Genomic DNA, 25,322 nt, shown 5'->3' with positions numbered 1-25,322 from the left:
TAATTTACTATTCCAGCCCGAGTATGTGCAACAGTAGGGAAGGTGTTGGATTTTATATCCAACACCTTCTGACCCCTCCGCAAGTCGTTGTTCCGATTTGCGGAATAATGGTATGCGTGGTTACAGCGCGGTCAATGTAACACGCACGTTGTAATTCCCTGCGGGGAAAGGTTTCATGGTAAACAGTGTTTACCGATGGATGGATGCAGCCGCAGGATGTAGAGTCCCTCCGTGTGGCTCCTGGAGGCAAGAGATAACCTGCAGAATCTACACAATCATGCTTCTAAAAGCACGATGAAGAACATGGTACGAGAGGGGTTATCTAGTTTGGAGACTGGCAGAAATATGAGCAGGTCCTGGCGGGCTGCTCTGCTGAGAGAGAACAGAAGGGAGCAGGACACAGCACCCCACCCTCTAGAGACAGGAAGGAAGGAAGGAAGCAGGACACAGCACCCCACCCTCCAGAGACAGGACAGAAGGGAGCAGGACACAGCACCCCTCCCTCTGGAGACAGGAAGGAAGGGAGCAGGACACAGCACCCCTCCCTCTGGAGACAGGAAGGAAGGGAGCAGGACACAGCACCCCACCCTCTGGAGACAGGAAGGAAGGGAGCAGGACACAGCACCCCACCCTCCAGAGACAGGAAGGAAGGGAGCAGGACACAGCACCCCACCCTCTAGAGACAGGAAGGAAGGGAGCAGTACACAGCACCCCACCCTCTAGAGACAGGAAGGAAGGGAGCAGGACACAGCACCCCACCCTCCAGAGACAGGAAGGAAGGGAGCAGGACACAGCACCCCACCCTCTAGAGACAGGAGGAAGGGAGCAGGACACAGCACCCCACCCTCGAGAGACAGGAAGGAAGGAAGGGAGCGGGACACAGCACCCCACCCTCCAGAGAGTGGACAGAAGGAAGGGAGCAGGACACAGCACCCCACCCTCTAGAGACAGGAAGGAAGGAAGCAGGACACAGCACCCCACCCTCTAGAGACAGGAAGGAAGGGAGCGGGACACAGCACCCCACCCTCCAGAGACAGGAAGGAAGGAAGCAGGACACAGCACCCCACCCTCTAGAGACAGGAAGGAAGGGAGCGGGACACAGCACCCCACCCTCCAGAGACAGGAAGGAAGGGAGCAGTACACAGCACCCCACCCTCTAGAGACAGGAAGGAAGGGAGCAGGACACAGCACCCCACCCTCCAGAGACAGGAAGGAAGGGAGGACACAGCACCCCACCCTCCAGAGACAGGAAGGAAGGAAGCAGGACACAGCACCCCACCCTCCAGAGACAGGAAGGAAGGAAGCAGGACACAGCACCCCACCCTCCAGAGACAGGAAGGAAGGGAGCAGGACACAGCACCCCACCCTCCAGAGACAGGAAGGAAGGGAGCAGGACACAGCACCCCACCCTCCAGAGACAGGAAGGAAGGAAGCAGGACACAGCACCCCACCCTCCAGAGACAGGAAGGAAGGGAGCAGGACACAGCACCCCACCCTCCAGAGACAGGAAGGAAGGAAGCAGGACACAGCACCCCACCCTCCAGAGACAGGAAGGAAGGAAGGGAGCAGGACACAGCACCCCTCCCTCCAGAGACAGGAAGGAAGGGAGCAGGACACAGCACCCCACCCTCCAGAGACAGGAAGGAAGGGAGCGGGACACAGCACCCCACCCTCCAGAGACAGGAAGGAAGGGAGCAGGACACAGCACCCCACCCTCCAGAGAGAGGAAGGAAGGAAGGGAGCAGGACACAGCACCCCACCCTCCAGAGACAGGAAGGAAGGGAGCGGGACACAGCACCCACCCTCCAGAGACAGGAAGGAAGGAAGGGAGCAGGACACAGCACCCCACCCTCCAGAGACAGGAAGGAAGGGAGCGGGACACAGCACCCCACCCTCCAGAGACAGGAAGGAAGGAAGCAGGACACAGCACCCCACCCTCCAGAGACAGGAAGGAAGGGAGCAGGACACAGCACCCCACCCTCCAGAGACAGGAAGGAAGGAAGCAGGACACAGCACCCCACCCTCCAGAGACAGGAAGGAAGGAAGGGAGCAGGATACAGCACCCCTCCCTCCAGAGACAGGAAGGAAGGGAGCAGGACACAGCACCCCACCCTCCAGAGACAGGAAGGAAGGGAGCAGGACACAGCACCCCACCCTCCAGAGAGAGGAAGGAAGGAAGGGAGCAGGACACAGCACCCCACCCTCCAGAGACAGGAAGGAAGGAAGCAGGACACAGCACCCCACCCTCCAGAGACAGGAAGGAAGGGAGCGGGACACAGCACCCCACCCTCCAGAGACAGGAAGGAAGGGAGCAGGACACAGCACCCCACCCTCTAGAGAGAGGAAGGAAGGAAGGGAGCAGGACACAGCACCCCACCCTCCAGAGACAGGAAGGAAGGGAGCAGGACACAGCACCCCACCCTCCAGAGACAGGAAGGAAGGAAGGGAGCAGGACACAGCACCCCACCCTCCAGAGACAGGAAGGAAGGGAGCGGGACACAGCACCCCACCCTCCAGAGACAGGAAGGAAGGAAGGGAGCAGGACACAGCACCCCACCCTCGAGAGACAGGAAGGAAGGGAGCAGGACACAGCACCCCACCCTCCAGAGACAGGAAGGAAGGGAGCGGGACACAGCACCCCACCCTCCAGAGACAGGAAGGAAGGGAGCAGGACACAGCACCCCACCCTCCAGAGACAGGAAGGAAGGAAGGGAGCAGGACACAGCACCCCACCCTCCAGAGACAGGAAGGAAGGGAGCAGGACACAGCACCCCACCCTCTAGAGACAGGAAGGAAGGGAGGGAGCAGGACACAGCACCCACCCTCTAGAGACAGGAAGGAAGGGAGCAGGACACAGCACCCCTCCCTCCAGAGACAGGAAGGAAGGGAGCAGGACACAGCACCCCACCCTCCAGAGACAGGACAGAAGGGAGCAGGACACAGCACCCCACCCTCTAGAGACAGGAAGGAAGGGAGCGGGACACAGCACCCCACCCTCCAGAGACAGGACAGAAGGGAGCAGGACACAGCACCCCACCCTCTGGAGACAGGAAGGAAGGGAGCGGGACACAGCACCCCACCCTCTAGAGACAGGACAGAAGGGAGCAGGACACAGCACCCCACCCTCTGGAGACAGGAAGGAAGGGAGGGAGCAGGACACAGCACCCCACCCTCTAGAGACAGGAAGGAAGGGAGCGGGACACAGCACCCCACCCTCCAGAGACAGGAAGGAAGGGAGCAGGACACAGCACCCCACCCTCCAGAGACAGGAAGGAAGGGAGCAGGACACAGCACCCCACCCTCCAGAGACAGGAAGGAAGGAAGGGAGCAGGACACAGCACCCCACCCTCCAGAGACAGGAAGGAAGGGAGCAGGACACAGCACCCCTCCCTCCAGAGACAGGACAGAAGGGAGCAGGACACAGCACCCCACCCTCGAGAGACAGGACAGAAGGAAGCAGGACACAGCACCCCACCCTCCAGAGACAGGACAGAAGGGAGCAGGACACAGCACCCCACCCTCTAGAGACAGGAAGGAAGGGAGCAGGACACAGCACCCCACCCTCTAGAGACAGGACAGAAGGAAGCAGGACACAGCACCCCACCCTCCAGAGACAGGACAGAAGGGAGCAGGACACAGCACCCCTCCCTCTGGAGACAGGAAGGAAGGGAGCAGGACACAGCACCCCACCCTCTGGAGACAGGAAGGAAGGGAGCAGGACACAGCACCCCACCCTCCAGAGACAGGAAGGAAGGGAGCAGTACACAGCACCCCTCCCTCCAGAGACAGGAAGGAAGGGAGCAGTACACAGCACCCCACCCTCTAGAGACAGGAAGGAAGGGAGCAGGACACAGCACCCCACCCTCCAGAGACAGGAAGGAAGGGAGCAGGACACAGCACCCCACCCTCCAGAGACAGGAAGGAAGGAAGGGAGCAGGACACAGCACCCCACCCTCCAGAGACAGGAAGGAAGGGAGCAGGACACAGCACCCCACCCTCCAGAGACAGGAAGGAAGGGAGGACACAGCACCCCACCCTCCAGAGACAGGAAGGAAGGAAGCAGGACACAGCACCCCACCCTCTAGAGACAGGAAGGAAGGGAGCAGGACACAGCACCCCACCCTCCAGAGACAGGAAGGAAGGAAGGGAGCAGGACACAGCACCCCACCCTCCAGAGACAGGAAGGAAGGGAGCAGGACACAGCACCCCACCCTCCAGAGACAGGAAGGAAGGGAGGACACAGCACCCCACCCTCCAGAGACAGGAAGGAAGGAAGCAGGACACAGCACCCCACCCTCCAGAGACAGGACAGAAGGGAGCAGGACACAGCACCCCACCCTCTAGAGACAGGACAGAAGGGAGCAGGACACAGCACCCCACCCTCGAGAGACAGGACAGAAGGAAGCAGGACACAGCACCCCACCCTCCAGAGACAGGACAGAAGGGAGCAGGACACAGCACCCCACCCTCTAGAGACAGGACAGAAGGAAGCAGGACACAGCACCCCACCCTCCAGAGACAGGACAGAAGGGAGCAGGACACAGCACCCCTCCCTCTGGAGACAGGAAGGAAGGGAGGGAGCAGGACACAGCACCCCACCCTCTAGAGACAGGAAGGAAGGGAGCAGGACACAGCACCCCACCCTCTAGAGACAGGACAGAAGGAAGCAGGACACAGCACCCCACCCTCCAGAGACAGGACAGAAGGGAGCAGGACACAGCACCCCACCCTCCAGAGACAGGAAGGAAGGGAGCGGGACACAGCACCCCACCCTCCAGAGACAGGAAGGAAGGGAGCAGGACACAGCACCCCACCCTCCAGAGACAGGACAGAAGGGAGCAGGACACATCACCCCACCCTCCAGAGACAGGAAGGAAGGGAGCGGGACACAGCACCCCACCCTCCAGAGACAGGAAGGAAGGGAGCAGGACACAGCACCCCTCCCTCTGGAGACAGGAAGGAAGGGAGGGAGCAGGACACAGCACCCCACCCTCTAGAGACAGGACAGAAGGAAGCAGGACACAGCACCCCACCCTCCAGAGACAGGACAGAAGGGAGCAGGACACAGCACCCCTCCCTCTGGAGACAGGAAGGAAGGGAGGGAGCAGGACACAGCACCCCACCCTCCAGAGACAGGAAGGAAGGGAGCGGGACACAGCACCCCACCCTCTAGAGACAGGAAGGAAGGGAGCAGGACACAGCACCCCACCCTCCAGAGACAGGACAGAAGGGAGCAGGACACAGCACCCCACCCTCTAGAGACAGGAAGGAAGGGAGCGGGACACAGCACCCCACCCTCCAGAGACAGGAAGGAAGGGAGCAGGACACAGCACCCCACCCTCTAGAGACAGGACAGAAGGGAGCAGGACACAGCACCCCTCCCTCTGGAGACAGGAAGGAAGGGAGGGAGCAGGACACAGCACCCCACCCTCCAGAGACAGGACAGAAGGGAGCAGGACACAGCACCCCACCCTCTAGAGACAGGACAGAAGGAAGCAGGACACAGCACCCCACCCTCCAGAGACAGGACAGAAGGGAGCAGGACACAGCACCCCTCCCTCTGGAGACAGGAAGGAAGGGAGGGAGCAGGACACAGCACCCCACCCTCTAGAGACAGGAAGGAAGGGAGCAGGACACAGCACCCCACCCTCCAGAGACAGGAAGGAAGGGAGCAGGACACAGCACCCCACCCTCTAGAGACAGGAAGGAAGGGAGCAGGACACAGCACCCCACCCTCCAGAGACAGGAAGGAAGGGAGCGGGACACAGCACCCCACCCTCCAGAGACAGGAAGGAAGGGAGCAGGACACAGCACCCCACCCTCTAGAGACAGGAGGAAGGGAGCAGGACACAGCACCCCACCCTCGAGAGACAGGAAGGAAGGAAGGGAGCAGGACACAGCACCCCACCCTCTAGAGACAGGAAGGAAGGGAGCAGGACACAGCACCCCTCCCTCCAGAGACAGGAAGGAAGGGAGCAGGACACAGCACCCCACCCTCTAGAGACAGGAAGGAAGGGAGCAGGACACAGCACCCCACCCTCTAGAGACAGGACAGAAGGGAGCAGGACACAGCACCCCACCCTCTAGAGAGAGACAGAAGGAAGGGAGCAGGACACAGCACCCCTCCCTCCAGAGACAGGAAGGAAGGAAGCAGGACACAGCACCCCACCCTCTAGAGAGAGACAGAAGGGAGCAGGACACAGCACCCCACCCTCTAGAGGCAGGAAGGAAGGGAGCAGGACACAGCACCCCACCCTCCAGAGACAGGAAGGAAGGGAGCAGGACACAGCACCCCACGCTCTAGAGGGTGACAGAAGGGGGATTAAGTCCACATCGACTTGGGATCGGCCACAAGAACAGATGGAAACTGCTAACACTTGAAGTCATGGTGCTAGGTGCCCAATTAAGCATGGAACAGACAAACGCCAGTCCGGATTAAATGAAGTGCCCATGTTCTGGATTATCACAGCAAAGAAAATGACATGGCGGGTGGTTTAATTTCATCTGTTTTTAGTGAGGGGCCGCGTGTAGGAAATTCATTTTTTAACAGCGTTGTTTTATGCATGTTGATAGCTTGTGTATTGGAATAATTGTACTGCAAGGAACTGCACAATAAATTATGGCTGCTTGTACTTTACCTAGGCAGACGTAACTACTAAGGCATAAGGACATCTTATAAAATGAGCTGTAGAAGTCTGTACAGACAGCCTCTAGAGAAACCTTTCGCCACTCTTACCTGCAGTAAAACCTATTACACGAGCTGAGGAGCAGCCACGGCCTCAGCACTGAAATGTAAAGTGTTCTTTGACATTAAAGTAGTAAATCAAACCTTACATAAGTTAGTCTGTAGCTTGCCTGGTACAAGTGAGGCCTACATGTGTTGCGGTTTCATTAAAAACATACGTTCTAGAACACTTATTTAAAACAATGGTAGTTTGTGCAGTGATATGTTGCAAGAAAGGCTGCATAAGTGTACACTTTATTACACCTATATTGAGTCAAAATCCTGTTTAAAACAATAATTTGGGGTTGGACAAAAGCAGGAAAACTATTTCCACAGCATTGAACTATTTAGAAAAAGTTTATTAGAATCAACTTTCAATATGACTTTTTTGTAGGGGAAGCACTGGCTGGTGGATGCAGCAGAAACGGTCATGGGTACGCACACACACGTTTGAAGCACGTATACTAACTGTGCGTTTACCTGCAGAATACTCTGATTGTCAGAATCAAGACCATGGGTAGTCCAAACCCTGCTAATCCACCGTCAAAAACACAAGGGCCTCATATATCAAGTAAACCCAATGAACTTCCACAGAAAACAGGTGTCACTCACCCTCCCAAGTAAAGGGCCCTCCCTCCAAGCTCTACAAGAATGAACATGGAAGAAAGAGCTTCTGGTCCACCCAACCCCTTCCATATTGGTCCCGCTTAACAGCGCTTCACCAACAGAGAACCAAAAAACCACCACTGGGTCTGGGCCCCCAACAGCAAGTCTGAGCCACAAATTATCAATGAACAACAGAATGCCAATACTGTCACAACTCCTTCTTTTTTAATTCATCAGACCATAAGAGTTATGCACTATGGTCAACTACCACGCTTGTGTCAGAATGAATCTTTTATTTTATTTTAAATTTTTGACAAGGAGTATTGGTTATTATTTCACCAATTCATTATACATTACACGACCTCTTACACACATATATATATATATATATTTACACAATATTCACAAAAATCTTTTATACAATATCAACAATGTCATCATTATTATCAAAAACAATTCGAATTTTGAAACACTCACACCCTCACCCATTCACATCCATGCACATCAACATACATTTACACAAAACCTGGAATCAATAATATTCACAGTAAGCCATATACAATGAATTTTTCAATGATAAAACTTTTCATGAAAGTTTTTCTATTACTCCTTTGTTTAGATGGCAAAAAGTTGTCTACGCGTTTCGAACTCACACCATTCGCGGAGTTCTCATCAGGACAAATAGCTCTAAAGTTTTTTTGGAGCTGTCTGGGGTTACGAAAATCACCCGTCGAAGCAACCAGTTATCCAAATATAAACATCGATTTTTGTCTAAAGTGGAGGTCGAATGTGGCACCCGGAGTACGGCCAGTCTTGTCAAAGTATAGGTGCTGTCCACAATGGCTATCATCAGAACGCGGGTACTCACTGGATAACCGCCTTGTGGATTTCCCCGATTTATTTGATATCTCGGCGCTGTAGTCAATGGCAGCGCTTTTCCCGTGGGATGATTTCCGTATGCCCGCTGTCCTCGTGGGGATTCACGAGGAACGTGTGGTCCGTCTGATTCGGAGCTTGGTGCTGTAGTCGCTTCCAATGTCGGGATTCGATTTGCGCCGCATTTCCGGTTCCGTAAAAGGATCCTGGGAGTTGGCTTACGGAACCGTGGTCGTGTAATGTATAATGAATTGGTGAAATAATAACCAATAATCCTTGTCAAACATTTAAAATAAAATAAAAGATTCATTCTGACACTAGCGTGGTATTTGACCATAGTGCATAACTCTTATGGTCTGATGAATTAAAAAAGAAGGAGTTGTGACAGTATTGGCATTCTGTTGTTCATTCATCAACAGAGAAGGCAACCAGAAGGAATGCTGAACATGTCAGAACCATGACAGGTAGATGGTAAAATGTGTGAAACTCCACCAGCTACATTTACTCATTGTATGGCCCAAATCAGAGACAGGATGTTGTGATCTCTAGTATATGACTCTAGAACATTCCCTGTGTCTTGTGAAAGTCTGTTCTACTTAAGAAAGCATGTGGGTCACACTCATGTCTGGGCTCAGTCGTACAGAATATAATCAAGGCAAATCTAGACAAGTGGGCACCGTAGTTTGATAGAAGGGTCAGATAGAGCAGGGACAGCAACCTGCTGGACCTTCTAAAAAGAAGCCAGAGGGCGAGGGCGTAGCTAGCGGCCGAGAAAGATGGCTGCGGCTTAGAGGAGCTCCGGGAGGGCTGTAGCCTTCTATAACAATCTGTTCAATTATCCGTGTCATCACAACACCCCGGAGGCTCTCGCTGATGCCTGGAGGCGAGCGGCGGCTTTACGGCTAGCTCCGGTCGAAATCGGATACTGGAATCGGGCTCTTCCAGGGGCGGACAGTGACGGCCTACGGGGCCCCCTGAAGCCGGGGACTTGCCTGAGGCGCGCGCCCGGCATGATACAATACGGCAGTGAGGACTGGCGTGGGCGGTGCTGGCGGGACCCACGCACTCGTGGATGAAGACGCACGGCTGCCCTGAGCATAGGAGCGGCAGCGGAGAACCAGAGGCCGGAGAAAGCACACCCTGAATTGGCGGACCCGAGGTAGGGCCTACCCGCGACAGAGAAGCCGGGACGTTGCCTGCCGGGTGCACCGGACTCCTCGCAGTGCCGGCAACATGGGAGCCCGCAGCATAGAGGGAACGAGACCCCGTGAATATTGGGAATAAGAGTCCCGGTGTGACCCCCCCCTACCCCGCATATCCATCAGTGCAGGTAACCGGAGGTCTTGGCCGGGGGCCGGGAGTGGTGGGGCCTGGCTGTCCCGGTGGGGGCGAACCAGTGCTGACGGCAGCGGGTAGGGCAGCCGCAAACACCCTGCATGACGGCCTGTCGTGCTCATATTAACATAACTGACTGCCCTCAGCACGCATCGATCCGTGGGTGGTAAAACTGCGTGGGGGTGCGGACCCTGAAATACACAGCCGGCCGCGCAGAGAGCGGAATATTGGGCCCAGCGGTGTGCAGCCTTAAATACCCACTAAATTGCGATGGCGGGCAGGGGCCCGCGGAGCCAGTCCACGCAGTCCAAGTTGGACAAATATGCGTATGGCAAGGACTTCCCGCCACTTCCAGAACGGCAGGGCCAGGCAGAAAAGACCCAAGGAGACGGTGGCACCACAAAAGTAACGTTGGAAGACATAATGGTGGCCCTTACTGCGTTGCAAGCAACAGTGGGGTCAATATCATCCGATGTATCCCTCTTACGGGCGGACTTTCAAACAAGCATTTGCAATGCAATAGGTCTCGCAGCATTCAAGTTTGAGTTATTGGCATTGTATACGACAATGTGTTACATGAATTTTTTTGCAAACTCTGTATTGGCTGGTGGTGTTTGTGCCTGTTGAAAGTGTGCACTGACGGCCGGTGGTGTGTATGCATGGTGGAAAAGCGTGCACTGACATGTTTAAAAGTAAAGTGCGCCATACTGCGATTGCTACAATAGTTAATTGTGGATGTGTTAACAATTGACGCGTGCACTGATGGCTGGTGGTGTGTGTGCCTGGTGGAAAAGCGTGCACTGACATGTTTAAAAGTAAAGTGCGCCATACTGCGATTGCTACAATAGTTAATTGTGGATGTGTTAACAATTGATGCGTGCACTGATGGCTGGTGGTGTGTGTGCATGGTGGAAAAGCGTGCACTGACATGTTTAAAAGTAAAGTGCGCCATACTGCGATTGCTACAATAGTTAATTGTGGATGTGTTAACAATTGACGCGTGCACTGATGGCTGGTGGTGTGTGTGCCTGGTGGAAAAGCGTGCACTGACATGTTTAAAAGTAAAGTGCGCCATACTGCGATTGCTACAATAGTTAATTGTGGATGTGTTAACAATTGATGCGTGCACTGATGGCTGGTGGTGTGTGTGCATGGTGGAAAAGCGTGCACTGACATGTTTAAAAGTAAAGTGCGCCATACTGCGATTGCTACAATAGTTAATTGTGGATGTGTTAACAATTGATGCGTGCACTGATGGCTGGTGGTGTGTGTGCATGGTGGAAAAGCGTGCACTGACATGTTTAAAAGTAAAGTGCGCCATACTGCGATTGCTACAATAGTTAATTGTGGATGTGTTAACAATTGACGCGTGCACTGATGGCTGGTGGTGTGTGTGCATGGTGGAAAAGCGTGCACTGACATGTTTAAAAGTAAAGTGCGCCATACTGCGATTGCTACAATAGTTAATTGTGGATGTGTTAACAATTGATGCGTGCACTGATGGCTGGTGGTGTGTGTGCATGGTGGAAAAGCGTGCACTGACATGTTTAAAAGTAAAGTGCGCCATACTGCGATTGCTACAATAGTTAATTGTGGATGTGTTAACAATTGATGCGTGCACTGATGGCTGGTGGTGTGTGTGCATGGTGGAAAAGCGTGCACTGACATGTTTAAAAGTAAAGTGCGCCATACTGCGATTGCTACAATAGTTAATTGTGGATGTGTTAACAATTGATGCGTGCACTGATGGCTGGTGGTGTGTGTGCATGGTGGAAAAGCGTGCACTGACATGTTTAAAAGTAAAGTGCGCCATACTGCGATTGCTACAATAGTTAATTGTGGATGTGTTAACAATTGACGCGTGCACTGATGGCTGGTGGTGTGTGTGCATGGTGGAAAAGCGTGCACTGACATGTTTAAAAGTAAAGTGCGCCATACTGCGATTGCTACAATAGTTAATTGTGGATGTGTTAACAATTGATGCGTGCACTGATGGCTGGTGGTGTGTGTGCATGGTGGAAAAGCGTGCACTGACATGTTTAAAAGTAAAGTGCGCCATACTGCGATTGCTACAATAGTTAATTGTGGATGTGTTAACAATTGATGCGTGCACTGATGGCTGGTGGTGTGTGTGCATGGTGGAAAAGCGTGCACTGACATGTTTAAAAGTAAAGTGCGCCATACTGCGATTGCTACAATAGTTAATTGTGGATGTGTTAACAATTGACGCGTGCACTGATGGCTGGTGGTGTGTGTGCATGGTGGAAAAGCGTGCACTGACATGTTTAAAAGTAAAGTGCGCCATACTGCGATTGCTACAATAGTTAATTGTGGATGTGTTAACAATTGATGCGTGCACTGATGGCTGGTGGTGTGTGTGCATGGTGGAAAAGCGTGCACTGACATGTTTAAAAGTAAAGTGCGCCATACTGCGATTGCTACAATAGTTAATTGTGGATGTGTTAACAATTGATGCGTGCACTGATGGCTGGTGGTGTGTGTGCATGGTGGAAAAGCGTGCACTGACATGTTTAAAAGTAAAGTGCGCCATACTGCGATTGCTACAATAGTTAATTGTGGATGTGTTAACAATTGACGCGTGCACTGATGGCTGGTGGTGTGTGTGCATGGTGGAAAAGCGTGCACTGACATGTTTAAAAGTAAAGTGCGCCATACTGCGATTGCTACAATAGTTAATTGTGGATGTGTTAACAATTGATGCGTGCACTGATGGCTGGTGGTGTGTGTGCATGGTGGAAAAGCGTGCACTGACATGTTTAAAAGTAAAGTGCGCCATACTGCGATTGCTACAATAGTTAATTGTGGATGTGTTAACAATTGACGCGTGCACTGCCGGCTGCTGGTGTGTGTGCCTGGCGGAAGCGTGTCCTGACGACTGGTGGTGTGTGTGTGCCTGGTGAAAGCATGCATTGATCGCTGGTGGTGTTTGTGCCCCACGAAAGTGTGCACTGAAGGCTGATGGTGTGTTTGCCTGGTGGAAAAGTGTGCACTACTCACATCTGTGGTAGTGGTAATCAGAGGCATAGTCACAAGAGGGACTGCACGAGTGGTTGTCTGCACATACTACGAACCTCCTATAATGAATGCAGCTGGCGCCACCAGGCGCTATACACACACATCTGTTGTAATTGTAATCAGAGAGTCATGCTCACAAGAGGGACTGCACCGAGCGGTTGGTCTGCACATACTACAAGCCTGTTATAATGAATGCAGCAGGCGGCACTAGGCGCTATAGATACATACACATCTGTTGTAATCAGAGTCACTCATGCTCACAAGAGGGACTGCACCGAGCGGTTGGTCTGCACATACTACAAGCCTGTTATAATGAATGCAGCAGGCGGCACTAGGCGCTATAGATACATACACATCTGTTGTAATCAGAGTCACTCATGCTCACAAGAGGGACTGCACCGAGCGGTTGGTCTGCACATACTACAAGCCTGTTATAATGAATGCAGCAGGCGGCACTAGGCGCTATAGATACATACACATCTGTTGTAATCAGAGTCACTCATGCTCACAAGAGGGACTGCACCGAGCGGTTGGTCTGCAGGGCCTCGGCCAGCAGCCGCACCCGCTCCAGGCTGCTCACCACCCCCAGGTTGAGGTTGAGCTGGGCCAGGTAGTGGGACTCGGCCAGGCCCCGGCAGACGCGCCCGAAGTCCCGGTCGGAGAGGCGGCAGCCCCGCAGCGAGAGCAGGCACACCGAGTTCTCCCGCAGGCTGTCCACCACGTCCTTCACCTCGGCGCTGGACAGGCTCTCCCCGGAGATCTGGATGGAGCCAGGCAGCATCTTCAGGGGGTCTGGGCTCCTGCGGCGGAGATCCGGGTGCGGCCCGCGGGTCACAGGCTCGGCTCCTGGGAAGCTAGATCAGTGGGTTATGCACCTGGGGCGGCGACCCGGGGTCAGGGGGTCCAGTTTTACGATGATGCTGGTCCAGTGGGGGAATGCACCCGAGGGGAAATCAAAGCGACATGCAGTTCAAATTCCAATATGAAAGGCTAGTGGGTTAATGCACCTGCCACTGGGAGGTGCAATGTGCAGGTCTCAGCTTTGAGTGCCCTGAGGGGGTTCAAAAGCGTTGGTGCAAATCGAGAGTGCCAGCTGCAGAAATGGAGCACCATTTGCTGGCCCAGGCAAGCAGGGTAGTTCGGCAGGTTTGGAGCTTGCAGTAACAGCTCCCAGGCTTCCACTACAATCAGATCGCACAGCTGCTCACTGCATAGATCTGAATGCAACCTGTAAATTAATGCCGGTCCTGGTAAGATAGCCGAGTGGGTTCTGCACCCGATGCGGCCCTCTGTTTGCGAACTACTGGTAGAAAATTCCAATTCAGATAGCTGAGCGGATTGATGCACGGACTGCGCAGATCTGTGTAATATGCCGGTCCTAGGTTCGATTTCCAGTAAAACAGCTGAATGAGCGCAGGGCCTACAGTGCACATCTGGGGGTCCCCTGCAGGTCACTGGTGGGAGTGCGTGTGTTAGACCTGTCTGGATTTTTTGCGTAGTCCCTCCTCATTATTATTTATTTTGTCCCCTTTTTGTCCCTCATCCCCTTAATATTTTTGTGTCTACCACTTTTTACAGGTATTGGTCAAGGGGATAGGTGTTCTTTTTCCCCTCATAATCTTTTACCTCAGGCCCAGAGGCCTGTTCTGACAGGGAAAGTTGGAACCACAAAATGGTGGCTACCAACTGCCCTAACTGCCAAGTCCAGAACTTACCCATAGACCAGCATAGGGCATTCCAGAACCTTCTGGTCCATTCTGGACCACTGAGGGGCAGCCTATAAAAGGCGGAATGCGGGGCAGCCATTTTGTCTACCTGTGGAAGTCAGCTGGAGGACAGGCTGTAGCTAAGGGTGGGAAGAGGCTAGACATAGGGTTGACCTCCTGGACTGGGAAGCTGCCTTACTGATCCACCCCACTACTCCCCTTTTGGTTACCTGTCCTGGCCCCGCTGTGGGAAGTTACTGGAGACCCTGGGCGCCTAGCTGGCCCCTTGTCTAAAATTATACATGGGCAGCTTCAGGAGAAGGAGACTGCCGCGCTGCGGAGCGCAGTCCTCTGCCCAGTTGGTGAGACTTATTGAGGAGTGTGCCTTCTTTTACCCCCAGCCCCTGTCCAGGGACTGGCAACTGCTCCAGGACTGCTAGCCGCCCCCCTGGGGTTGGTGTGTGCCAGTGGGTTTTGATCAGCCCAGCTTTCTATCTGCCATTCCCTCTCACAATCTGCCCCTCACCTGCAATAGCTGCCGGGTGCTCGCTTATCCTCGTGAGGTGAGGAGGGGAGGCGACGCTGACAGGAAGGACATCAGCGGTGAGCTCCAGCTACCCACAACGTGCCACAAGTAAGGTGGGGATCTGGGGTGGTAAAGACTGGACCACGATACAGGAAGGTCCCACAGTTGAGAATACTTCACACAAGTCCATAGTGTGAATTCAGGGACAGGTTTGATTAAACTACGGTATTGAGACTGGGAAACTCTCCCAAAGTACTTGAGCATTGCATAAGAAAGCCTCAGTGGTTATTGAGGCAAGATAAAGTTGCCAGATTAGTAAGCCGGGTAATATTGTTGGTTATGATGTCTGTTTCCTTTACAGAGGGGGTCAAGTGAAGAAGCTAGTCAACAGTTGTTATAAGAAGCCAAAATTAATTAATGCTGGAGTCTAATTATACATTTCAGGAATATTTACATAATTGAATGCAGAATACTAATGTTGGTGTCTGATGCAATGTTCTTTTGATAATAGCTACTGAAGCAGGTTAACATTTCTGGAGGTGGCACTACTGACGTACATGACATCTAAATGTGATGAAAGATACTGTTAATGTGGATTTTTAATGCCAGTTAACACTGCTAATTAGATTGCTATTAATTCCATGACATCTGCTTGTGCTTATATTGTGTGATAGTTTTCTCTCCCAAAACTTTAGCGGATTGTTATTTCACTTGATTGACTGTAAAGTACTGAACTGTAAATTCTAAAGTATAAGAGAACAGAATATATTATTTTTATAAAGCAGTGCTTATTTTCCTATACTTGGTGTAGTGTTGTTTTTGTGTGCTATTGCGTGGATTTACTTTTGGGTGGTCTGCAACCTTCACACTGTGCCTCTAGAAATTGCATGTCTTACCCCTAGGCCAGGCTACCCTAGGTGACCTGGCATCTCAGGTTCTAACAGCGTGCCTGTGCACTTACTCTGTCGAGGCGGGTGGGGGTGGTATTGTGGAGGGGGGGTGACAAGGGGGTGGGTCACAGAGGTCAGGAGAGGGCTCTATGCAGCGGCGGAAGGGGGGTTTCTGAGGCAAAAGGTGGGTGTTCTGCTATTGGGAATGGTGGATGCTGGGGCGGGGCGTCATTGGGGGGTGTCAGGGCTGCGGTACTGGGGGGCTAGCAAGGACATATGAAGGGGCAGCGGGTGCCCCAGTGGCTAAGTGGTTGCTATGGCAGTGGGTGAGTGGCAGCGGATGGTGGTTTCGGATGCTGGGCTGCGGGGGAGGGGGGGAGAAGCTGTAAGAGGATTCAGGGGGGCCAGGGAAATGTAATTTCTAGGACAAACGAGGTCCCTTGGGGGCAAGGTGGAAGCCGTGGGGGTGTTATGGTATGGGGAGGGTAAGTGCTGGGGCAGCAGGGGGCGCTTTGCTGCAGCGGGAGGGGGGCTGCTGCTGGGGCGGCGGGTGCCCCGATGGCTCCTGGGGGGGGGGGGCTGATGCCAGGCTCTGCTCGCTCGGTCAGGGTGGCAGCGCCGCCATTAATCACCGGCAGCTTCCCTGGCAGTGATGGGTGATGGGCAACCAGGACGTGGGCGTGAGCGTGCGTGGAGGGGGGGTGAGTGTGCGTGGAGGGGCTCCCTCCTCTTATGCTGGCCGAGGCGATCCGTTCAGAGAGTGAGCGCTCCTGCGCCCGAGAGCTTCTTCTCAGAGAGAACAGGTGCCTTTTAAAGCGCCAATGGACAGCTCCGCTTTTCGTTGGCGCTACAGAAATCATTAACAAGCCGAGTATCGGCAACAACGTTGTGATTACATCTATATTTTAAAAGAAGAAATCATTTTCTCATACAGCTTCCTTACTGAAGAAGTCTTCCAAACGCGTTTGTTGCGCTGGTAATAAAAACATCGGTAAACTGCCCCTGCGAGTGCTGTTCTCTTTCCATAGCGGCTGAAGGAGTTTTAAAGCAGTTCTTTTTGGCCTGAAAGTGAAACGAGACGCTATCGCAGTGAGCCCTAATAAGTGCAAGATGAAAAACAAGAAACATCCCTTCTTAAGCCTTCGTACATCAAACACCAGTTCTACAGGGTGAGCACCAATTTGTAAACTTGCATTTTACACATATCCGAGTATGCTTTCATTCCATTCGCTGCAGGCGCGCGCCGCGTGTTGTCGTGGCTACGGGCACGTGACCAGCAAAACCGAAAGCAGCCCGGGCTTAGAGTGAGAGGGCGGGGGCTGCCCGCGCATGCGCGCTCCGAGCCCCGGCGCTAAAGCGGAGTGCGGCATCTGAAGTCCCGGGTCCCAGGAGGGGGCCCGGGTGAAGACCAGCGCTGCGGAGGGACCTCGAGACTGATGAGAGAGACAGGGACACGGAACACGCTGAAAGAGCCCGGTGAGTGGGGGGGGGGTGTGTGCGCGTGTGTGTGTGCGTCTGTGTGTGTGTGTGTGTGTGTGCGTCTGTCTGTCTGTGTGCGTGTGTGTTGTGTCTGTGCGTGCGTCTGGCTGTGTGTGTGTTGACTGTGCCTGCGTGTGTGCCTGCCTGCGTGTGCATGTGTTGTGAACAGCCTGCCGGAATCGGAGCGCATTTTCACGCGCGCGACCTGATCCGATTCCGGCAGGCTGCGTGAGCGTGCCAGTCTCTTGTTTTGAGACACCGGAGGAGGCACATGACTGGCTCGAAGGCTGGTGACAACCCGGAAGGTTGGAGCTCCTAAACAGTTTTTCCTAGGACAGTGGGTTTCGCAGGAACACGTGATCAGCTGACACAGAGGTTCTTGAAAGGAGGTGTGTGTGTATGTTGTAACTTCGCAACCTCCAGGTGTTAAATTGGAAAACACAGTGAATACGTGAAAAGACAACCCCTGTACAGCCCTGATGAAGTTGCGATACAATTTAGCAACAAAACATGTTGGTAATTCACCATTAGGTTTGGTATAATAAGGACTAATTTTAACTTGGGAGGTTTGCGGCCCAGAATAAAGCTGGAGTGGCTAGCAAGCGTCTAAATTTTAACGTTGAGAATTACACTTATTCTTTCTCACGAGGGGTGTTTTGTGGATTCGTGCACGAGTGGGAGTTATTGACTGAGTCTCTTTAGAAAGGAAACCAGTTGTTAGTTTCCCTTTTCTTTTCTTTCTGATTCACGATCGAGAGAGAGTTACCAATGATGATAAGCGGGTAAAACTGGTCATTGTTGGCCAGTAAGCCCTTGTGGCGGTTCTTCCGTGAGGTCCTCTCTCTCTTTCCCCACAATTTTTATTTGTATGAAAGGTGGGGAGTGTGGTGGTCAATGGACATGCTCGATACTTGGTTTTAAACATGACACTGTGACCTAGGTGTACAAGAATTAATGCATATTAAGAGGGGAATGTAAGGATATTATACACCCTGATGTGTCACGTTGTAAAAGAAAATAGTGTCGTTAAGGCGGGGCCTTTTGTTGTTCATGACAACCCGGAAGGACCAGGCGCAGAGATGGGAACCGACACCGTCAGGGAGAGGCTGGAAATACGGACATTCAGGATCAGGGGCAAGATGAAGATATGCATTCACAGCGGAGTGACAGGGGGGACCCAGGTTTCGGCTGAGCCAGTCTGATAGGAATGGAATGAGAAGCTGTGAGAATGTACCGGGGCTGTGGTGCAGCCACGCTTGATCTGGACGCTAAGCAGATGTAGTCTCGGGGGGGCAGGGAAGGACTACGTGCTTCTCGGACTTCTTACCCCCTTCATGCAAGTACTTTTTCGGGGTTGGGATTGAGCACTCTCCTAAGTTGCGGAGGCGAGCAGTTTTGAGTCCATCGGGCAGGGAGGCAGGGAGGCGGGGGGGACTCCGGGGAAAGATTCAGGGTGGTTAAAGTTTATGGTTTTAGTTTGTACTGGCATTGTCAGGCTGGCCACGTATTCATTGGCTGTTATGCACGCACACCACACTGACGTATTAGTGATTTTACTACTCCAATACCTTACACATGGCGACACCAACCCCAGCTGAGGACGCGTCAGAACTGCCCGCTAGTGCTCCAGTAAGCCCCCTGACGCTGCTTACCTGGAACGTACATGGACTGGGAGATAAGATAAAGAGGGGCCTGGTACTGCAGGCCCCAACGCTGGCCCTCTCACAGGAAACGCACCTCACTGGCGCGGCGTGTAAGGCGATGGATAGGTGGGGATACAAGATGGTTGTGGACTCTGAGTTCTCATCTGGCTCCAGAGGGGTCGGCATAATGCTCCAGAAAAATGCCTCCTCCATTATACATCACACAAAAGGAGATGACGAGGGGAGATTCGCAGCCCTTCAGGGTCAATGGGAGGGCAGGCCTGTAAATGTGGTGTCGGTCTATATCCCCCCGGGCTCTGCACGCGATAGCATTACCAGCCCTCGGAGAATTTCTATTGACTCTGCCGGAGGGAGAGCTTATAATTGGGGGCGATTTCAATTCCACGATGGATAGCAACCTGGACAGACACCCAGTGAGGACGCACACACCAGGTACATCTCGCCTGCAGGGTTTCATTGAGGCCCTCGGGCTTGTCGATGTCTGGAGACACCGCCACCATGAAACACGACAATACACCTTTCACTCGAACGCACACAATAGTCTATTCAGAATAGATTTCCTGACTTCCGCAAACAGCCTACAGAGCGCTGGCGACATAATGATAAAACCCAGAGGCATCTCAGACCACTCGCCAATCCTACTGACATTCTCGCACCACCATGAGTCCCGTAGACGGCTCTACCCTATACGCCCGGGCTACCTACAGGTGCTGGAAATCAGAAAAGAGATCCGCAAGACCACGAAGTACTTCTTCGAGGAAAACATTACATCTGTTAATTCCCCCACTAATTTATGGGAGGCCTATAAGACTGTACTAAGGGGACAGGCAATAGTCACGATTGTGGGGCATAAACGAGAGAAGCAGCGAGAACTGTTAGAATTGGAATTAGAACTGCAGGAAGCCGAGACACGCCACGCGGCAGACCCCACGCCGACATCTTCACATACACTATGCCTCAAGCAACAACAATATAGGGGCCATTACAAATCAGTGGTCGCCGCACAGCTCATGTCCACCAGTCACAGGGTATACGATGTTGGGGATAAGGCTGGGAAACTACTCGCCTGGCTAGACAGACGGGAGCAGGGAGCTAAGGGAATAGCACAAATACGGACGGCGGAAGGGCAGCTGACCACAGTCCCACGAGACATAATACGTACACTGGCGGGGCATTTCTAGGCTATTTATACACCCACATCTAACATTACAGAGGAAGAAGCCGCAACCACCATTAAAGATATAGTTATGCCCAAGCTCACCCCAGAGGCTGCCCTAGAACTAGAGGCCGACCTCACGGTGGAGGAACTGCAAACCGTGATTCGATTACTGCAGTCGGGCAAAGCAATGGGACCGAATGGGGTCGAGTTATATAAACATATGGCAGGCATTATTACTCCGCACCTTTTGCGAATGTACAGGGACAGCCTAGATAGGGGAGAATTGCCACTCGAGCAGCGATTGGCCACGATAGTGGCGATCCCAAAACCTGGGAAACCTCCGACTGAATGCATCTCCTACCGCCCAATTTCACTGCTCAATGCAGAGGTTAAGATACTCGCTAAGGTACTGACCAACAGGCTAACACCTCACCTCCCGCATCTAATACAGATTTTTTGTTCCAAAAATTTGTCGCCCCCACTGGAGCGTTTGAAGAGAGACGTGACGCATTGGGAAGTGCTCCCCTTAACATTGCTAGGGAAGGCGGCATTGTTTAAAATGATGGCCTTGCCTCGATTTTTGTACGTCCTTGAGAACACACCGCTTCCAGTGCCCCTGAAATACTTCAAACAAATAGCGGCTCAGGTGTCCATGCTGCTATGGGGCAATAAGCCAGCACGAATTGCGCAGGCGAAACTACACGGAGGGTGGTATGATGGAGGAGTGGCGCTCCCTAATATCCAATTGTATTACTGTGCGGCACACCTTAACCCCTTCCACGCTCATGACGAGCTGGGCTCGTCACGTAACATGCGATACCGCAAATCTCAGCGTGCGAGCGGAATTCTGCCCGCACGCATGCGGTTAAAGTCATCAATCAATAGTAAAGTCCACATTTGTAAAGCGCACAATCACCCGTAAGGGTCTCTAGGCGCTGGGGGGCCGTCGGGAAGATTAAGCGAGCTATTGCCCAGAGTCACATGGTGCTGGGCTGACCTGCCGCCGGAGCCGGGGATCAAACCGTGGTCCCCAGATTCCAGCGTCAGTCGCCCTGGCCGCGGCGCCACACCTCTTCCTAATCAATGGATACACGCCTCACAGGGCGATCCAGCGTATCAGGCAGACAGGTTCCAGATGGGCACGGGGAGTGTGCTGGCGCCTCTCTACAATAAAGGCCAGCTTCCGGAACTAATTGGTCCCACAAAACACACGGTCATGATATGGCACACAGCGCAGACTCGGCTGGGATGGAAAGGAGTCATTACACGGCTCACCCCGCTTTGGGATACCAAACAACTAGGGCACCTGAGAAATAGCAAGGGCTTTGACCAATGTGACAACATAGGCATATCTACGTTGGGTGACCTATGGGACAAAGGGACGGTAATCCCATTTGCGCAACTCAGACAGCAATATGACCTTGCACCTTCCGAGACTTTTCGTTATGCACAGATTAAACACGCACTATTGGCGGTGCTGCCCCCGGACACTGATGTCCCGGAAGCCTCACCGTTAGAGGACAGGCTTCTCACGGAGTAAATGCAAAAGCAGGCCGCATCCTTCACATACCGTAAATTGATTAATAACTTAACGGACCCCACAGTCGCCCTCCGAGAGAACTGGGTAACGGATGTGGGGGAGTTGGACGACACAGAGTGGCAGGAGGCATTGTCCTCCCCCAAAGAGGTGGGCATACCCTCGCGCCTTCGACTGGTGCAGCTCAAAATACTACACCGCACATACCATACCAGGCACAATTTATATAACATAAACAGAGCGCGGGGTCCATATTGTCTGAGAGGGTGTGGGGAGGAGGGTACCTTCTTTCATACATTGTGGGATTGCCCCAAGATAACCGACTATTGGAAAATGATCTTAAGAACAGTGTCACAAACGGTGGGGATATCACTGGTCCCTGAACCACGCAGGTGTCTACTGAATGTGTGGGAGCCCAACGACCTAACGCGCCCTGTGCAAACGTGGGACACTATGTGCTTAATGTTGGCTAAGCGTAACATAGCGCAGAAATGGGGTGCGGTGGAGGGACCGTCACTGGCAAACTGGTGTAAGGACATGGACATGGCTATTGTGGCCAAAAAAACAGTGTTCATAAATCGGAAATGGAACAAAATATGGGATATATGTGAGCCGCCGCCAGAGTGGGAAGACGAAAGTTCTGATGATGAGGAATAATGTAAATATGGGATATGGATTTACAGAATGGTCCGATATGGTGACTGCAATTGACAGACTTTGTACAGGCGTTGAAAATGCATGGAGAGGGTGGATATATATGACTAATGTAACATATGATGCTGTTCAACCTGACTTTATTGCCGAAGTTGTGAATGAAAACAATAAACAGAGTTTGAAAAGAATCCAGAGTCTCTTCAGATGTGAAGATGCTGGCAAGTGGGAAACCAGGATCCCCTTTCCATTGAAGGAGAAGGCAGGACATCTGGGGATGTGCAGATCACACGAGTTGGGTGGAGGGGACCTGATTTAATAATGCGGAGTGCCTATACCTACCAGTGGCTCAAGGCGGTAGGCGGGGAGAACAAGGGACTTCAGCGGCAGATATGTTTGTACAATGTCAGATTCCACTGCCAATGTCTAGGTCAGTATTAAATCTAGTAAAATGAGTTATATAAAAAAACAATGTTTGCATCAACATGAAAGCACTTGTAATCTGAATCAATGAATATGTCCATTGTCCGGCTCCCCCAAAATTACACCAAAAGAAAGGTTTCTTCATTCCTATTTACCTCTACTGTAGCTGTATTTTCAAAATGTGCTGTTATGCTTTTATGGTTTTCCTCTGTACACAAAGGTCTGTGACTGAATGGTGACTTAAATTTTATTTTATTTGTATTTTGTATGTTGACGGTTGCTATATGCCACGTACAATCACAGCCTGGTAGAGCTGAGACTTCCACATAATATCTTGACCTCTACCTCACTTAGGCTAATACGAGCTCTGTTGAGACCGAGGCATGCCAGCCGGCCATGGCTTTCCGAGTTAAGAAACCAGTCAAAGGAACTTCATGCAGATTAAAGCTCAGATCTCTCAAAGAGCATCTTGCTTGTCATTGTATTTACGTTTGCAACTGTGGGACACAAGGAAGTTGCAGTCCTGGCCTCCTTTGATGCTCACAGCTCTCACAGACTGCAGACAGCCCGATGCCACAGCAGATGGAATACAGGGGTCTATAAGAGGCGGTTTTGTAGATTTAAACCTAGAGGAACCAGAAGGGCTTGGCTTCAAAAGGAGCTATGAGACAGAGAGAGACTTAGACACGGGTTTGTTCTTCCACCTTGCAGAGCTGGGGATCAAAACATTCTGGCATTAGCGTGGCTATAAAAACAGGCTTGGGAACCAGAGACTGCACCACAGGATTACATGATAGAGAAGGGAAATGTGCAGGAAGTATGACTTGACTCGCACTAAGGATTCTACCCATCCCTGCTGGGTTCTCTTTACAGCCAGTGCTACACGCCTATCTTAAGTCGAAGTGGTGCTTGGAGCTGTGAAGGCTTCAGAAAGCTGTCTGCTTCACGGCTGCTTGGAGAAGGACCAAGAAGTACTTTTTTTTTAACCTTTGACTCTAAAACACCTACTCTGTGTCAGAAACAGAAGACTGATCTACGGGGGGGTGTACTGTGGATCTACTTTCTGGGACAACGTGGGTGGAGCATCCAAATTACAAAGGCGGGAGGAGACACAGCGAGTCTAGTTGAAACTGGACATTTAGCTGGGCTCCTGAAGCGCGTGTTGTTGCAGACAATGTATTCTCTAGAATTGTTGAAGCATTTGGAACTCGAACACGTGAGTTACAAACTTTTCACGAGAGTGAAACTACTGAAGGGAAGGACATCATGCTCAGAAACTCTTATCATCTCTTAACACCTCTTCTGTGTAAATGTAAATGTACAGGAATTTACATAGCGCAAATCACCACTGGTTTCTAAGCGCTTGCTTAGGGAACCCGTCCTGGTATTCCCCTGTGAGATAACCCCGGCAGGGTATCCGCAAGGTGAAAGCCAGGCATCCCGCCGCGAGGGGCCGTTGTGGAGATTAAGCAAGCTATTGCCCAGAGTCGCAGAGTGTGAACCCGTGAATCGAGTAGGCACCGGAGCGAGAATTGTCGAGTCCATGGACATTTTTTTAGGACTCAAGCCCCCGCCGAGCCGGGAACTGAACCCTGGTCCCGGCTAGATCTCTGCTTCCAGGTCTACCTCCTCTAACCAGTGAGCCACACTTCTCCTGTGGGGAGCATTACTTTAGTTCAATGCCATGTCTCCTAGCTGCAGATTTCAAAATCACAGCTGACTGAGGAGTTTAAATTAGCACCTACTAAAAGTGAAGACAAACACCCAAGTGTTTAATATTGCCTGATCTCTACATCAGATTTACCTCTGACATTTTAGCCATTACATTGTTTTCTGTTGAAGTAAATCTGATATGTGTTTGGACTTATTTACTAACTTTAATGCTGTTTTGGTGCAACACTACATATGCCAAAAGCACTTTTCTTTGAGGAATACAAATACTTGCCTCAGGCTACAAAAAGTAAGCTTAGTATTTAGCTCACATCAAGGCTGGAGGCCAGATAGTCTAACAATCCAGTTTCCAGCAGAGGCACAACAACGTCTGCAAAGCCTTCTTGATGAGGATACAATGAGATTTATACAGTGCACAGATCCTCCAACGAGCATCCGGCACGGGATTCAAGGCTACCTACAAAACACAGACTGTCCTGTTATGCTTGTGGAAAAAGGCATGTTTTTAGTTTTTTCTGAAAGATGGATTGCTCAGCTATGGTACGCAGAGCCAGAATGTTATTCCAGGTGATTGGTCCGAGATAGGAAAAGGGCCTACCAACGGTTATAGCCTAGCAGATTTTGGGAACTCGAGCCAAAAGATCGAAGGAGGGCCGTAGGTTTCTGGAAGGGGCATAGTCACAAAGATAGCCAGCTCTAGTATCGCACAGAGTTTTATGAACAAGGACCTTATTCTTTTTCTTGAAAGTCAGACGTCTGTGGCTCTAGAACATTACTGGCGAGGTGCACCATTCCACATTATTTGTGTAATTTTGCTTTAGAAAATAGAGCGGCCTACAGAGGGTAATTACAAGGATTCAGAAGGACAGAGGTACTTTAACATTTCCAATATTCTTACCTCTGCTAAGACCGTCTTTTCTTCTCTCGGTTTCCTGGTCATTGCTCAGTTGGACATGTCTTTCTCTTTTTATGGCGACTAATTCACAATGCCTGGTACTGGAGTCACCTAGTGAATAAATAAAACATGATTTACATTTTC

At 52.0% G+C, this 25,322-nt stretch overlaps 1 protein-coding gene across 1 annotated transcript in view; it reads right to left on the bottom strand.

Moving 5' to 3' along the window:
- LOC144807715 (uncharacterized) overlaps positions 1-25,322 on the bottom strand; it is a 210,416-nt gene that overhangs the window by 139,766 nt on the left and 45,328 nt on the right. Inside the window, exon 4 of the mRNA XM_078673372.1 lies at positions 25,182-25,289. Coding sequence (XP_078529498.1) covers positions 25,182-25,289 — 108 coding nt within the window. The remainder of the gene's footprint in view (positions 1-25,181; positions 25,290-25,322) is intronic.

The sequence above is a fragment of the Lissotriton helveticus genome, chromosome 1_2, assembly GCF_964261635.1.
Source record: "Lissotriton helveticus chromosome 1_2, aLisHel1.1, whole genome shotgun sequence".
Lineage (NCBI taxonomy): Eukaryota > Metazoa > Chordata > Amphibia > Caudata > Salamandridae > Lissotriton > Lissotriton helveticus.
This window is presented reverse-complemented; position numbering and strand designations above follow the sequence as displayed.